This window comes from Ictalurus furcatus, chromosome 16 (genome assembly GCF_023375685.1).
Source record: "Ictalurus furcatus strain D&B chromosome 16, Billie_1.0, whole genome shotgun sequence".
NCBI classification, from domain to species: Eukaryota; Metazoa; Chordata; class Actinopteri; order Siluriformes; family Ictaluridae; genus Ictalurus; species Ictalurus furcatus.
In genome coordinates, this window is record NC_071270.1 from 26,150,679 (window position 1) to 26,167,132 (window position 16,454).

The 16,454-nt window shown below is 43.8% G+C and overlaps 2 protein-coding genes across 11 annotated transcripts in view; one reads left to right on the plus strand and one right to left on the minus strand.

Moving 5' to 3' along the window:
• Positions 1–4,201, plus strand: part of LOC128620483 (rab GTPase-activating protein 1-like) — an 82,683-nt gene extending 78,482 nt beyond the window's left edge. For 4 of the 10 annotated variants that reach the window (XM_053645514.1, XM_053645516.1, XM_053645515.1 and 1 more), the window contains one exon: positions 134–4,201. In XM_053645514.1, coding sequence (XP_053501489.1) covers positions 134–256 — 123 coding nt within the window. In that variant the 3' untranslated portion in view covers positions 257–4,201. The remainder of the gene's footprint in view (positions 1–133) is intronic. The other 6 variants (XM_053645521.1, XM_053645520.1, XR_008388151.1 and 3 more) reach the window with 6 other exon arrangements.
• Positions 4,202–9,216: 5,015 nt separating this feature from the next.
• Positions 9,217–16,454, minus strand: part of LOC128620484 (spermatid perinuclear RNA-binding protein-like) — an 83,148-nt gene continuing 75,910 nt past the window's right edge. Inside the window, exons 18-19 of the mRNA XM_053645523.1 lie at positions 16,393–16,443; positions 9,217–10,171 (exon numbers count right to left, since the gene is read on the minus strand). Of these exons, the coding sequence (XP_053501498.1) occupies positions 10,095–10,171; positions 16,393–16,443 (128 nt within the window). The 3' untranslated portion in view covers positions 9,217–10,094. The remainder of the gene's footprint in view (positions 10,172–16,392; positions 16,444–16,454) is intronic.

Sequence of the window (16,454 nt, forward strand, 5' to 3'; positions counted from 1 at the left end):
CAGTTACGCAGGAAAGTTTTGTGTTAATGACGATCAGAACATTGGAGATAGATTAATTGTTGCAAGACAATGAAGTATGGGGTTAAATCTCTGTGTGTGTGTGTGTGTGTGTGTGTGTGTGTGTGTGTTTCAGGATTTGGACCACCATTTGGCTCTGGCGCTCAGTGAAGTGCAAGCGGCTAAAAAGACCTGGTTCAACCGAACTCTAACCTCCATTAAGACGGTGACGGGAGCTCAGGGCAAAGAGACCACCTAAAAATCATCTCTCTCTCTCGTGCTCCCCCTCTCTCTCTCTCTCTCTCTCTCTCTCTCTCTCTCTCTCTCTCTCTCTCTTTATGGATCAGTGTGGTGAACCTCACGACACCCAAACGAACCATTTATTTTTCCCTTTTTTGTAAAAAGATCCAGATCTTTGCATAGAGAGAAAACAAAACACACAGAATATACTAAAGCAGAGGAGGCTTTAGCGCTAGGCTTTATACTACTGACTCTCACACACACACACACACACACACACACACACACACACACATTAATACCACACTCAAGCTACTGTTCTACTCCAGACTACTTGCACAAAATAAACCCACAAACATCAACAAACTAACAGCCTTCTTTTGGGAAGAAGACGAGCTTTTCTAATTTCCGTTTGATGATGAATTTCTGTGAGCTTACATGATTTAATATGTTAGACGTGTGTGTGTGTGTGTGTGTGTGTGTGTGTGTGTGTGTGTGTGTGTGCACTAAAGGAACCTTGTGCCATTGACTGTGAGTGACCGTACACGACAGTGATTTTCATCATGTAGGAAGAGGGACAAGGTAAAGAAGCACATTTTTATTTATATATATATATATATATATCTCAAATAAATAAAAGTAATGGCACCCCTCTTTTGTTGGCGAAGTACACTAAAGAGAGGAGCGATGGTCGGAGGGAATGAAAAACGGAGACCTCTGTTGAAGAGAAGCATCTCCTTTTTACCATTAAAGCTGCCATCAGTGATTTTATAAATATTCATCATTTATAACAAGATTCATGTTTATAACACATTCACGCAGAGGCTCTGGAACCCCCGGGTTCTCGGACTGTACGTGGGGAGGATAGCAGACTGGGAAAGTTTAATCAAAGTGGACCACTAACATCCAACCAATCAGGAAAAAGTCTGCGTGCGAAGTCCAGTCAAGGAAAAGCTCCGCCCCTCTCGCAGGCATGTTCTGATGGTGCGATTAGTTTTAATCGGCGGGTACACCTTTACGCTCGCTGATACACACATTAATGAGGGAACGCTAGCACGCTAGTTCCATCCCTTTTTCTTAGCATTAGCATTAGCATTAGCATTATCGTCGGTGGATGCGGTCTCGTCAGAGAGCTGCGTCCTGAAGCACTTATTTAGCGCGTGTATGAGAGACAACGCTCACACACACTCTCACAGGCATGCTTGTGCGTGTGCACGCGTGTGTGTGTGTGTGTGTGTGTGTGTGCGCACATAAAGGCTGTGTAAAGAAACACTCTGTGGGTTTTTTTTTTTTTTTTTTTAAGTTTTTGCACCTTACAGACATATTTATAACAGAATCTGTCTTGCTCATGTCACAGGAAGCCCCTTTTTTTCTTCTTCTCTCTAAATAAATAGATAGATAAATAAATAAATAAAAGCAGGGGTCATTCCACGAGGCACTGGCGGATTGTACATAAGAAGCATTAAAGGTTTTTGTTTGAATGTAATGTTTTATTTTGTATTTCTACTCCATGGTAACGTTACTAATGTTGCCTCCTTGTATACGTCGCTTTAAAGTTCTGTCTTTAATGTCAAACTGCTGTCTCTCATCTATTACATGCCAAAATTTATCCTCGTCCAGCATTATTATTATTATTATTATTATTATTATTACTACGTGTGTCTGTATGAACATGGTAATAGTGTAGCTGCATTGTGTATACTTCATCAATTTCAATATAAAGCTACCAAACACAAATATATCGCCTGTGTGTGTGTGTGTGTGTGTGTGTGTGTGTGTGGATTTATTCTCTGCGTACGTGTTTAAGAAGGTATTAAAGTGTGCACGTTGTTCATGGGGTGTAGACGAGAAGGGGTTCAAAATGAAAAAGGCACCGCGGGTTTACCCTTTCATGCAGTCGGTTTCAAGACCAAAAAAAAAAAGACAATAAATCCAAATGAAGTTTAAAAATTAATAAATTAAAAAAACGTGGGTCAGATCATAACTCAACCTTTGTTTTTTTTTTTTAAAACGATATTTTCTATACATTTGGTCAGCATTGAATATTTTAAAAAAATTTACGTAATTTAAATGCAGAAAAAATATATGATTCCAGGTATTTATACACGCGGACGATCTGTTCTGCTTTTATTGAAATTAGTGATCTTTAAAGTGAAGTTAAAATTCGTCTTTATGGCGAAACGAATGAAAACGGACCGATTTTTCGGAATAATTTGTGTATGAAAATGTAAATTTGTTTACAGTGTGAATAGAACCTGACGATGGCGTAGAGAATTAATTCTCGAGTCGTTTACGTTTTTTTAGCTGCCAGTTTTTCGATAAGAGTCTATTAATAACTTCATCAGCGGACGTGTTCATCGTTCGATGTTACCGTCTTCACGTTTGCTCCGAAGCGCCTCGTAACCCCCGTACCCGTCCTCGCCGATCATCTCGGCGATGTTTTTCCTCCTCTCCGATCATCAGGTACGTATCTTGGCACCTCTCTTACACGCCGCGTCACGTACGCTGCTCTAGCTACGATTTTAATCTTTTCTGCTTTTCTAAAAAAACGAATCCTTCTTACAGATGCCTTGGTGGTACGGAGATCCTCACCGTCACGTCATCTAGACGTCCTTCCTTTCATCGGGTGAGATACGAAGCGTGACCTCGTCCAACACGTTCACACGTTCAGATCACGTCTATACCGTTATTTATTTATTCTGACCCCCCACCCCCATGTAATTCCGGATACACGCCATTGCCGATGCTGATGTGAGTTGATTAGGAATGTCGTGTGTTAGCTAGCTGCTTTAGTTAGTTCGTATGGAGTAGCGTTCGAGCGCGTTTTCACTGCGTCGTAATTCCTCGTTGTCGATGACCGAGAGCGACCGATCGTCAAGAACATCATCATCTCCTAGCGTCGTGTGATGATGACGACGTTTTAGATGTTTTAAGATGCTGTAGTTCCTCGTCTTGCTTTGTTTCGATTCGTGAGTGCGTTTACGTACGCTAGGTTTACGCCACTTGGTATCGGAGCTTGTTTCACGTCCGAGCGAACGAGTGTGAGATCAGATTGATATCAGTATGTGTCTCAGTAGTGATCAGCACATTTTACACAGCTGCCTCCAAAGCAGTCAGGGTGTGCGTGTGTGTGTGTGAGAGCTGATGTTGGAATGCGGTACGATCCTGTTACACTCGTACGTCAGCGCTGTGCAGTCGGACCCTGAGAGTCGGTGTGTCACTCCGTCTCACGTTATAAACTGTGAGTGCGAACGGTAACGGATCTGCAGGAGTAGAGTATCTCCGGGGCTAAAAACAGACCGAGACCCCGCCCTGTGTCTGTAATGACTTTAACACACAGCTCTCGCCGTGTACGAGTCGGTTCCGTGCGTACCATCGAGGGCGTTGTAACCGGGTTCTCGTACGTTCTGCGTCTCTCGGGTTCGGTGAAACCCTACACTGTTCGAGAAGCTCGTGTCACCGTGTCACGATGCCAGCCCTGTCATCATGCACGCCACGGAGTTTTCTAGAAACGAAGCCTTTAATCACGTTTCCTCCAGCGTGGGGAGGACGAGGGGGAGGAGCTAAAGCCGGGCTTATGGTCTACAATGTTGGTACAGTTTATACAATAATTTACTGAAAGCTTTGTTTAAATAGTGTTTCACTGAGATAAAGTCCAGCGCTGGCGTGGCGTGGCGTGGCGTGGTTGCTTGGTAACCGTACAGTTTGACGTTCTGCATCAGGAGTTATCTTTACAGCGCGAGCACCTTTAGTGCCTGGACCTGCGGTTCCACTGGAGCGTGGAGTCGTACAGCGTACGCCTGCTTTAACGCGTTCTTCGTCCCCAATCTCCTTCTCCGAGGGCGTGATGACGTCCCAGAGATCAGTGTCTCTCAGAACATTCCGGACAGACACAAAAACACACCGCAGAGCAGAATGGTTCATAATCAGTACGTTTTTATTTCCTTTAAAAAAACAAAAAACAAAAAAAAAAACAAGAGAGAAGTTTTTACACTTCAGAGCATTTTTTTGTAGGTTAATTGCGTAAGCATTTTTGAAAGAGCAGATACAGTGACAGACAGAGACCACCAGGGTGTTTTCACTAATCAATAACCACAGCTAGGCGTGTTTACTTCGCGTCTACTCAAGCACAGCTCGCTCACGGAACTCCTGCACGATTGCCACGTCACATCGTTTAGATTATGACCTTTTAATAATATTTCAAGTGTAGATACGAGTCTAAATGTTTGATATCTTTTCAAGTCACGTCTAAAAAAATAATAGTAAATAAAAACAGGTAACAGAGTCGAGGAGGATGAACGCGGCGGAGTGAATATCTACAGCAGCGGAATCGTGGACGGGCGGACGGGCGGGCGGACGGACGGGCGGGGAATCCGGCCGCGCTCGCAGCGTTAACAATCAGACAGAGATGTAAACACGAACCAGGGTAAAACATCGGCATTTCCTCTCATGCGTTATACACGCAGCTCTTCTATGATTATACATTCTACTTGTGTACATTCCTAATGCTAGGGGACGATCCACTCAAAGCAGCTCTGCTGTAACGCACGGATTCAGGACGCGGGTTTGTTTCGTGAACCTGGCGACTCGCTCACACAGAAACCAGAGCCTGCTCAATTTCACCAGCGAGGCTTCACAGGTCCACGAAATGAAGCCCCAGACGTCAAACCGTGCGAAAGTGATCGGCTCTGACGGGGCGCTTTCTCAGGAATAAGTGAACGAGCGCTACGTGCTATTTAAACGTACAGCGTAAAGCGTAAAGCTGTCCTCTGAGGTGAAGAGGGGGTACGCTCGCTACGCTCGCTACGCTGCAGAAGGGTTTGTTCCGTCCTGTTCTTACCAAGATTTATCTCCGGACGAGTCTGAAGTCACAGCGGGCCGTTACAGAGCTTCAGATCGTTAGGAGCGAGTTTAACGCTCGCGGAGACTTTTATTGCTTCATCTTCAACACACACACACACACACACACACACACTCTACACCTCCATCACAGATACCTGCTGCTGCTGGACATCTGAACCCACGCCCATCAACTACCACTGACTACACTGAGGAGAGAGCGGGAAGGGGCAGAGGGGGAGGAGACGAAGGAACGAATGAAAATGAAAGGTAAAGAAAGGTGGCTGGGCAAACGGAAGGAAGGAAAGAAACAGAGGGATGGCAGAAAGAAGGGAATATTCGAAAGGGACAAAGAAGGAAATGAAAAAAGGAAGGCGTGAGCAGGATAGAAAGAAAAAGATGAGAGGGAAGAGAAAGAAAGGAAGTGAATACAGAACGGCAGATGGACAAAAAGGCATGAAGAAATAAAGATAAACAGATGGATAGATACAACAAAATGTAGAAACTGCTGTTTAGAAAAGGATTTGTGCTTTTGACTAAATCAGCTCTCTCTCTCTCTCTCTCTCTCTCTCGTGTGTTTTCTCACCATCTTTAACTCAATAATAAATAAAAAGATGGACGTTGTTCTTCTGGTTGGGATTTTTGTTTTTTTTTTGGTTCAGAAAATATGATGGAATGATGCAGCGTATAATATCACAGACATTCCGTACTTTTAATGAATTAAACCAAGACGTCGTTCGGTCCTAAAGCCCCGTCCTGTTAAAGACACGCCCCTTTTTTCGGCTCAGATCATTAAAATTCCAGCGAGGAGAATTCTGACGAGCGTATGCATAATTAATTAAATAAATCAACAAAGCGGTCGCACTTTAACCCTATAGATGCACTTAAAAGCTACAATCTACTACTAAAGTGTACAATATTTTAAAATAGCCTTTCTAAGTGTAGCAGTAATATTAAAGATGCTTTCTCGGTATTTAAACAGATTTTACCCAATAAATAATATTTACATTTGGTTTTTTTTTGTGTTTTTTTTGAAGTAACGTTATAAACATTCAGGTCTAATCGTTAAAGGGAAACTTTACCGTTCGCTTACAGCACATTCGAGTTCATTAAACAATCTTCATTTGCTGATTGGATTGGAACTTTACTGGATATGACTGATCCCGTTTGAGTTTGTAGAGTTACACTTCCTGTAATTCGCCTGGTCGAAGGCAAAAGTTTGCATCCCCCTTGTGGTTTTTATATCGGAGGAATTCTAAGATGTTAAATAAAGCCTGGTTGTCTTCCCCGAACACGACGACGCAAACGTAAGGCAAAAACCAAACAATTACAGCTTTCCACACAGCCGCTCAAAAGTTTGTGGACACCCGACTGACGTGTTTCTCGTGATCTTAAAGACCTTTTGATCTGAAGGTGCGAGATTAAACGTGAAATCGGCGTCGTAGAGAGAAACATCATCGTGCCGATGATTTGATTACAAATCAAATCCTTATTTAAACGGACTCGGAGCGAATTATTCCGAAAAGCAGGCGCTAAGTGTCGAGCGTCGGTGCGAACTCCTCTAATACGTTTCTGGAAGCGCTCGCGAAAGGCGTGTCTACATTGAAGACGCTAAAATTCTCAATTATTCTGATTTATTTTGGATTTTTTATCACGACCTCATTCCCATAGTTCCCTTTGTGTTACTCCAGAGTTTTTATGACTTTATTATTATTCTAAAATGGGGGAAATTAAGAATGAGTGCGTGCAAACTTTTGAGCGGTAGTGTGTGTACGGTTGGGGTCCGAGACACGACCGAAAAAGTGAGTTTTTGTAAACTGTAAAAATTACTCGAGAACACGAGCGATAGTACGGTGGTACTAACGTACACCGAACATCATCCCCAGAATCAGCGCCGAACATTTTGCTTTAGAGAAAGAAAAACGCGTTGAGAAAAAACACACACACACACGGTCGAAAGCTGACGAACACGTGGCTTATTTACGTTACGTGCGAAAGCGTCAAACTAGTAGAACTTTTAAATGGATCATTTTTTTCCCACCGTCATTACGTCACGATCTATAAAAACCCAACATGCTAGACGGCATACTTTGTCCTGAGGGTGTACAAACTTTTGCACTCGACTCTACAGCTGTCGTGTCGCGCGTGTAAATGATTCATAAACGCGGTATAAAAACAGGACTGAGGTTTCCGGTTCGGAGTACATCACTAACTCGGATTGTGCTTTGTGTTTTTAAAAATAATAATAAATAAATAACCCGGAGCGGACCCGCGAGCTGACCCGAGTGTGTGGACAGAACCGCGAGCAGCTGCGCAAGACTGTGTGAGTGTGTGTGTGTGTGTGTGTGTGCGTGTGTGTGCTTTCTAAAAACCTGTGTATGATGGGAAAAGTGTTGCGTATTGCTATGCGTATATGACGTGGAGAGCCAAAACACCAGGCTTTGGTCGAAGTTTTCTCTCTCTCTCTCTCTCTCTCACACACACACACACACACACACTCTCTAACGAGCAGACGTGGTCAAGCCGCTGAGGCGGAGAGGAGGAAGCATCGCTGATCTACGAGCTGTAGATTAAGAGAAGGGCGCTCGCTTGCTCGTATTGCATGTTAATAATATAGACGAAACGACTCATTGCTCAGTGTACATATAAAACTGGAAGAGAAAGCTATTCGCTATATCTTAAGGTTATAATAGTTACATTTCACTTTCTAAAATAATTTATACCAACAATATTTAAATGTATATGTATATATATATATATATATAGTATAGAAATATACATAAGTACATCAGTGTATCTACACATATATTTATAGTAGAGTTATACCATACGTATATATGCAGATATTTATTATAGAGTCACATATTCGACCGTGAATATACAGTGAAAAGGAATATATTGCAGCGCGAGATTAAAGACTGAACATTCACATCATCTCAGGAAAAGCTTCAAGCCGTAAAAAAAAAAAAAAAAAAAAAAAAAAAATAGTTCACGTGTATTGCCAAAGAGTCCTCGGCGGTGAGCCGAAGTCGAACGAATCGGGTATTGCTTTCATTACGAGCTGCTTGTGTTTGGGAGAAAGGAGGAGTGTGTGCAGTTTGGTTAGGGCGTTTCTGTGTAGGAGAGAGAGAGAGAGAAGAGAGAAGGAGAGAGAGAGAAGGAGAGAGAGAGAAGGAGAGAGAGAGAAGGAGAGAGAGAGAAGGAGAGAGAGAGAGCGAGCCTGGAGCGGTACACGACACTTTAGAGCCACACAACCTGATGGTTCTAGAAGTCAGAGAAGAGATCTTGAGGACCCAAGTGAATAATAAAAGGTGCGATGGTCCGCGGCTGGTAAAAGGGATTGTCAATGAAAAGACCACCTACAGTGAGGAGAAGAGCAGAGAGAGCTGAGATTAATAAGGGCGTGGGCCGGCAGGAGGCGGGGCTACACAGTCTGATGGGGTAGGATGGGAGGAAGGGGTGGGGTTTAGAGCTGTAGGCTTGTAGGGTCTCTGCTCTTTCGGGCTGTACGTGGGGTTTTCATTGAACCAGGAGGTTAATAAATTTTTAAACAATAATTAAAAAAAAAAAAAAAAAAGTTGCACGATCATCACTTTCCGTTAAAATATTACACCAAAAAAAAAAAAATTAAAAAAAAGCAGAAGGATGTGTAAGGAAAGGTATGTTGGCAACTTCCAAAAAGTTCCAGACACATGTGGTTAGTACATAACTCTGACAAATCAGAACCAGAACGATTTCGGAGAGAGTATAGTACACCATGAACGCCATCGCCATCAAAGAGAACAGGCCCCATTGGTTTCTGAGTGGACACAAGTGGGGGGAGGGTTTTTTTTGGTTTGTTTGTTTAGGAGATGATGATCATGAAGGATGAAGAAAGGCCTCCATCTTACAGCAATGGGGATCATGTGACGAGAGAGAGAGAGAGAGAGAGAGAGAGAGAGAGAGAGACAGAGAGATGGTGGTTCTCTTTGGTTAGTGATGGCCACATTTTCCTGTCACGGACCAGCGCGAACCCCTTCTGCCCGATCACGCCGTTACATCCTGTTAGACGGGAATTTGGGAAGATTCTAGATTGATTAAAGAAGTGGACAGCTGAAGAACTTTCTGAGGGACGGTGAATGTTGAGGTGGTTCACGCTGGCCTGTGGACGAGGAAGAACTTTTACAGCTCAACAGCTCACAAATCTCAACAAGACGCTCAACAAGAAGGAGGGAAAATAAAACACCCAAAAATAAGAGAAAAGAAAACGGGACATAAAAGACGATTAGGTAGCATATCTCCATGGATCCCGTGTTGCTGCTTTCGATTCTCCGACGTGTGCCGGTGACTGGACGCTCCGGTGTGTTGCCGTGTGTCGGCTCATGTACGGACAGGTGTTTGAGAGATTCTGCTCTGCGTGTGTGTGTGTGTGTGTGTGTGTGTGTGTGCGCGCGCGCGTGCTCCTCATGTTTCACAGCTACGCGTTAAAAAGCTACAGCGATGACGTGCGAGTTCTTCCTCGCGGCTTCTCGTGTACACAAAACTGGATGCTTATGGCGGTTGAATAAGATAAAGGTTTATTTATCAACAGTAGCTTTAAATTAGACCTATACATCCCATAATTTCTGCCGTCTTTACAGAGATAGTGCCTGTTGCCGGATCGGATATCCGTAATCCATCAAGCCATACTATAGAAAATGAAAACAACAAAGAAATCAAATAAAAAACAAACTTAATGGCAGAAAGAAAAAAAGAAAAGAAAAAGGCTATATAATTTAAAACTCCATGAATGAGGTAACAATTCACAGTACAAATCCTTCAAGTTTGGTTTTTTTTCTTCTTCTTCTTTAAGAACTTAAAAACCTGCGTGAAGTCGGAAATCGAATAAAGTCAAATAAAATCCTTACAAACGATTCTACTTAAAGTTCTGAACATGGTTTCACTCGGACATGCGTTCTGACATTCCCTTCTGATTTAAAAGCTGTGTGTGTGTGTGTGTGTGTGTGTGTGTGTGTGTGTGTGTGTGTGGATCTCCTGAGCTAAAAGAAGGAGTAGTGAGGGATGGGGTAGGTGGGCACTTTCATGATGGGCAACAGAAGCATTCTCTTGGGCAAACCTAGAAAGAGAATGAGAAGAGTACTGGACATGAGTGCGGGAGTTCAAGAACGAGAAAACCTAACGATACTGTACGACTCACTGTAGCCATGAGTGAGTGTGTGAGTGAGTGAGTGTGTGTGAGAGAGAGAGAGACACAGAGAAAGCAGGGCGAGGCGAGTCAGTAGGCCAGGTGTAGGAGCGGCTGAAGGTGAACCCCACAGCGTTAGTCCATACAGGAAAGCGAATGCAGACGATGACTGAATCATGAGGAGAAATTCAACTTGTGCCCTTCGTGTGTGGCGTCTGGAAAACCCCTCGGTGTGGACAAACTCTGGCAGCAAAAAGGGAAATAGTTTTTCTGCCTATAACACACGTTCATCGTCTAGTGCAGCGAGTTAAACGATTATATACACGCAGCCGAGTCGAACCACGCTGACGGATCTTATTTCACGTCATCGTGCCACGGGACGGTCAGATGCTCGACTCTGATTGGTCAGAAGGTGCGCGCTATTTCTGGAGCATGAATAGTTATAACGTTTTGTAAACGTTATATTTATATTAACACGGTTGATATTAACGCGTGTGCTCTACTACGTTACGGTTTCTATAGTAACAGCTCATTCACAGCGATGTGTACGATGAACGCTCCTATTAGAAACGTAACCTATTAAAGCGTGTTGTTTAACAGAGACCGTGTAATCTTGGCTTTTTTTTGTTAGCAGATGCTTATTTAACATTTATGGAAGGAGTCTCCGGTGTCAGCACGTTGTAACAGTGCAGAGAGAGAGAGCGAGAGCGAGAGAGAGAGAGCGAGAGAGAGAGAACGACTGTCTATCGCGGCTATAACAGGAACTAACCGGTCTCTCAGACATTCCTCATTTCTTTGAGCTTTTTTATTTCTTTCCTTACTTAATGAGCACAAAACATTCTCCACTGAGCGTGACCGGAAGCGAGAGAGATTACTGTACTGTGCGATGATGGGAAGGGGGCGTGGCTTGTAGATTCATATGTCGATTGGCTCATCTGCTGTTTTTATTTTTCAGTTCTAACTCATCGTAACGCAGCGTATTCTGATGTTAAAAGGCGGAGCTTCTATGCAAAATGTGAAAAGGAGGCGTGGCGTCTTTTGGTGTGATGTGATTTCCTGAACTTGTAGCTTTCAGAACTATATATATATATATACACACCAGAAAATGTCCAACTGCGACCATGTGGAGGTTTTTCCCAGACCGCCACACACTCAGTGTCTTAACTTCTACATTCAACTATAAACTATTTAGGATTGTCCTGCTGCATTTACACATCTCTCTACATGTACATTTATGGTAAAGAATCTTCTGGTTTGTTTGCTTTGCTCTGGAGTGCTTCATCTTAGTTAGTGTGTGTGTGTGTGTGTGTGTGTGTGTGTGTGTGTGTGTGTGTGTGTGTGTGTGTGTGTCCCAGTCCCAGTTTAGAAATCACAAAGCAGCAACAGGAGGCAGAGGTTTGGACGGCATTGGATGATTTGAGTGAGAGGAACATGCACACAGCTCTCCGAGACCAGAGAGACAACAGAGAGAGAGAGAGAGAGAGAGAGAGAGAGAGAGAGAGAGAGCGCTGGTTTCCGACAGCACCATACCGGGCTTTCCTTCACCCAGAGGTGCGCTCATTATGTGGCAGGCAGAGAGCAGAACCACAGTTACCCCAAACAGCCATCAGGGCTTTTTTCTGCTTCTATCCGCCCCACACATAAAATTCATTCAAAGCAGCTCTGGCCTGGAGAGACCAGAGAGACTCACTCGAGAGAGACACATGCGTCACAGAGCTCTGTGTGTGTGTGTGTGTGTGTGTGAGAGAGAGAGAGAGCCTAAATCTTTTGCTCATGCTATGAGATAACAAACCGATCGTCTCAGTCAGTGTGTGTGTGATAACCCTAACTAAATGAAGTGACACACTTCTGTAACGGAAAATCAAGGCTGAAGACATCTAGAAATACGTTTTTTCCCTTCTTCATGCCTCGCTTTTGACCTTTATCTCCATTACAGAAACACAGCAGCGCTCCATCTGATCTCCAACTCGGCCTTCGGCGTCCAGATTAAGATCCTTACGCTCTCCGGATCACTGATCAGAGAGTTTTAACAGAATCGTCATACAGATAAATCTTATCCTGAGTGATTAAATGATTTCTTACAGCTAATTTATCCCCCCCCTCACCTCAGCAGACGTTTCTCACGTGCAAAATCACAGTGTAATCAGTATTACGGTCACGAACAAAATACAACAATAGCGTGGCAATCAAATAACGGGGAAATCCAAACGTCCTTTTTAATGATTTCAATCCGATAAACCTGTGGATAAAACTCTCCGACGGTCCTGTGCCCGGGTCTACTCAGAAGGATCAAGGTCTCGAATACTTCTAATTAGACCTCAATTATGTTAGATTTGAAGTATATAAAAAGGATAATAATATTGGAGGAGTGATGAGGACTCAAAATAAACGTGTGATAACACTAACACTAACCGAAGATTCTGTACTTAACAACAACAACGTCGAAAGTGTTCGGGTTTTAATACTGAGGATCATTATTTGCCCGTATATATTTATATATTTACTTATATATTGGGATTTTGTAACAGAATACTGAACAGATAATGCGTCCTAATACGAATAACAGATACAGAGGCGGAGTATTCGGAGGCGGAGTTTTCAGAGGCGGAGTTTTCGGAGGCGGACGTTCACTGAATGAATTGAATCCCTGTGAATGAGCCGTTACTATAGAAACGATAACTACTAAGAACGAGAACATTAACACAAACCCGTCGTCTGCATTTGCTGCACTACTGTCAGAGCTGCTCTCAACGGAACATTTGCACAATCGGACCAATCAGAACCCAGATTCGGACCTCGTTCGGATGACGACGCGAGGCTGTGATTTCAGCAGGGCTTCCATCAGGAAAGTGTAAAGTAACCGGATCTACTTTATAGTTCCAGTGCTAGATGATAACGTTATTAAATCAAATTTCATGTCTCCGGCAGTACATTTAATACAGTTTTATTACACGGCTATTATTAAATAACACGTTTCTTGATTTAGGAACGGCATTGCTGCTTTGATGTTAGCATAAAGTGTTCAAAAACTCCTCACTGGCAGTGTGCAACTATACATCCATATTATACACCTGTTATAAGTGTTATAATAGACCTGTTACAGCATTTACATGTTAAAACTAGAGTAGGATAAAGTTAACGTACATGCCTGTGTGTGTGTGTGTGTGTGTGTGTGTGTGTGTGTGTGTGTGTACACAATAAAAATAGGTGTTTACACAGAGCCTCTCAGTTTTCTGAGTAGTGTGTATGTGGTTACTGTGCAAACAATTCTGCGTGTGTTTAAACACACTCCTCTTTACAAGCTTCTCTATATAGCTGACCGCTTCACCCTGGAGTCCTAGCTATGTGGTGTGTGTGTGAGATGACGGAACAGACACGCCAGTCGTCTGCAGCTCTATCACACACACACACACACACACACACACACACACACACAGATCAACAGCCGGCTGTGTTTGGCATCGAGAGCACGCGGTCATCTTATTCCCGGCATGGGACGAGCAGGATCAGTCCCCCGAAAAGCGAATCGGTGAAACATACAGAGGATCGACAGGACGTCTGAACCGGAGCATGAGCTGCACTAGATCCGTTTCATTAGAGCATCAGGAACACAGAAAACATGTTCACTCCAAACTCACGACGAGGGGTGTTGGATGAAAAAACTCTGCGTGTGGGGTGCGGTCATAGTAAAATAATCAATAACTTGGTGCGTGACCAAGCGACGAGTTCAACAGCAATTACAGTACTGAGGAACACCACGCCGTACTTTTTATCTGTTTAGTGTTACATTTAATGCTCACAAAACGAGTTCGTTCCTGTTCTTGCTTACGTTATAGCAGCTACGAACACTCTTTTCCTCACCCGTCTCTCTTTATTCTCTCTCCAAGTTAATACGACAAAAATCTAAACGCAGCTCGTCACATCGTCTTACTGAGAAACTGCAAAGAAGCGTAAACTCCTCTGTCCTGAAGACGTCGGAAAACTTAAAGTTACAGCTTCACCTCTCATTCAGTAACACTCTCTCTCTCTCTCTCTCTCTCTCTCTCTCTCTCGAACTCTGATCTCTCTCTCGTCTTTCCCCATCCTCAAGCCTTTATTGTTCTGGTGGGTTTGAGTTTTACAGTCGTGTAATTTAAACATTTATCTGTCCTTTTGGAGTAAGCAGGGTTTCTGTCCGTTTCCCAGTGCAAGCTTTTTCTTGGTAATCACGTACACACTTATTCAAAAATAAAATGGAATACTGTTGACACAACGCATAGGAGTGTACAGTTGCAACCAAAATTATTCACCCCCCCCCCCCCCAGTGCAAATCAGGTTTATTGTCAAAATGTACAGACTTTCAGCTGTTTGTGATGAACACATCAAACAAAAGCGATTGAAATAGTTCGACACGACGAACGCTTCAAGCGGTTTCCCCAAATTCAACTGAAAATGCAACTTATAATGACTTCTCCAGTTTAAAATGATTCACCCCCCTGAATAGACTCCCTCACAACAGCACAGATATGCAGAGCAGGTGTTGTCTCGAGCACACCTGATACTAAACTAATCAAGGGCTTCATTAGTTACAGCAGGTGTGCTTGAGCTGGAACACATGAAATACCTGAACTGGCTTGGGGTAGAAAATGTCTGAAATACCCGGACGGGGCAGAAAAAGGAAGATATAAACGGCTGCAAGCAGATTTGTTTGAAGGCAGGTTGTGAAAGACCCTCGAGTGACTGTAAAAGACCTGCAGCAAGACCTGGTGTAACAGACACTGAGGTTTCAGTGAGCACAGTAAGGCGTGTACTAAACTCAGAAAGTCTCCATGCCAGAACTCCAAGACGTTCAGCACTACTGACCCAAAAGCACAAGAAAAGTCGCTCAAAATCATATAAATAATCCACAGAAGTTTTGGGATTGTGTTCTGTGGAGCGATGAAACAAAACTGGAACTTTTCAGCACGATGGATCAGCGGTACGTCTGGAGGAAGAAGAATGAAGAAAGAACACTCTGTCCACAGTCGAGCATGGTGGGGGCTCGGTGATGCTCTGCGGCTGCTCTGCATCCTCTGGCACTGGAAACCTGCGGCGTGTGGAAGGCGAGATGGATTCATTGAAGCATCAGGAAATCCTAGGAGAAAACATCATGCCGTCTGTGAGGAAGCTGAAGCTTGGGCATCATCGGACCTTCCAACAGGACAATGATCCCAAGCGTACCTCAAATTCCACCAAGGCTTGGTTACAGAAGAAGTCCTGGAAGATTCTACAGGGCCGTCACAGTCACCTGACTTGAACCCCATAGAAGATCTCAGGTGGGATTTGAAGAAGGCGGTTGCAGCACGCAAACCCAAGAATATTCCTGAACTGGAGGACACTGCTCATGAGGAACGGGAGAAGATTCCTCAGGAACGATGCAGAAGCTCTGCATCTCGTTTCCAGCAGGTCATAACAGCATAAGGAGCTCTAAAGATGCTCGCCATGAAGGGGTGAATAATTTTAAACTGGAGAAATCATTATAAGTTGCATTTTCAGTTGAATTTGGGGAAAACACAAAGTATTCGTTGTGTCGAACTATTTCAATTACTTTTGTTTGATGTGGTCATCACAAACAGCTGAAAGTCTGTACATTTGTAGATTTGCAGTGGGAGTTGAATAATTAAGATTTTACTGTATATATGAAAGTACAGTATATTGGCATGTGTACTGTATGTATATATTTATAGCCTGTGTGTCTCTCTGTATCTCTCTCTCTGTAGTCAGGGCTGCTTGGAATGAATGCGGTCTCTCGGTGCTGTAGACAACAGGAGCCATTCTGACACTGCGAAAAAGAGGCGTGTGTCCAGACTCCGGGACATGAGGACATGAGGACATGGGGACTGGGGAAAGCAGGCAGACTCAGACGAGCAGCACCGACACACCCAGCCGAAGCGAAGCAAGGCTTGCTCCAACTACAGGAAGAACCAAAAGGTTATGAGCCTGTCCTCCCGTTGGCCAGGGGATCTGCCAGCATGGGTTCTTACTGAGACAGAAGGCTGGCTTTAAACACGCTCAAGGCCCAATTGAGAGCTGAGTAAATAGTTGGGGAAAAGGAATCAGGGCAGATTTGGACCCTAGACTCGTACCAGGGATGGGGGAGGGTGGGGGTAAAGGGCGGGGGAGGGGGAACGTACCGTAAGCTGGAGCGGCGGCCGCTGCGCCGTAACCGTACGGGCTTCCGAAACCTGCGGAGAGA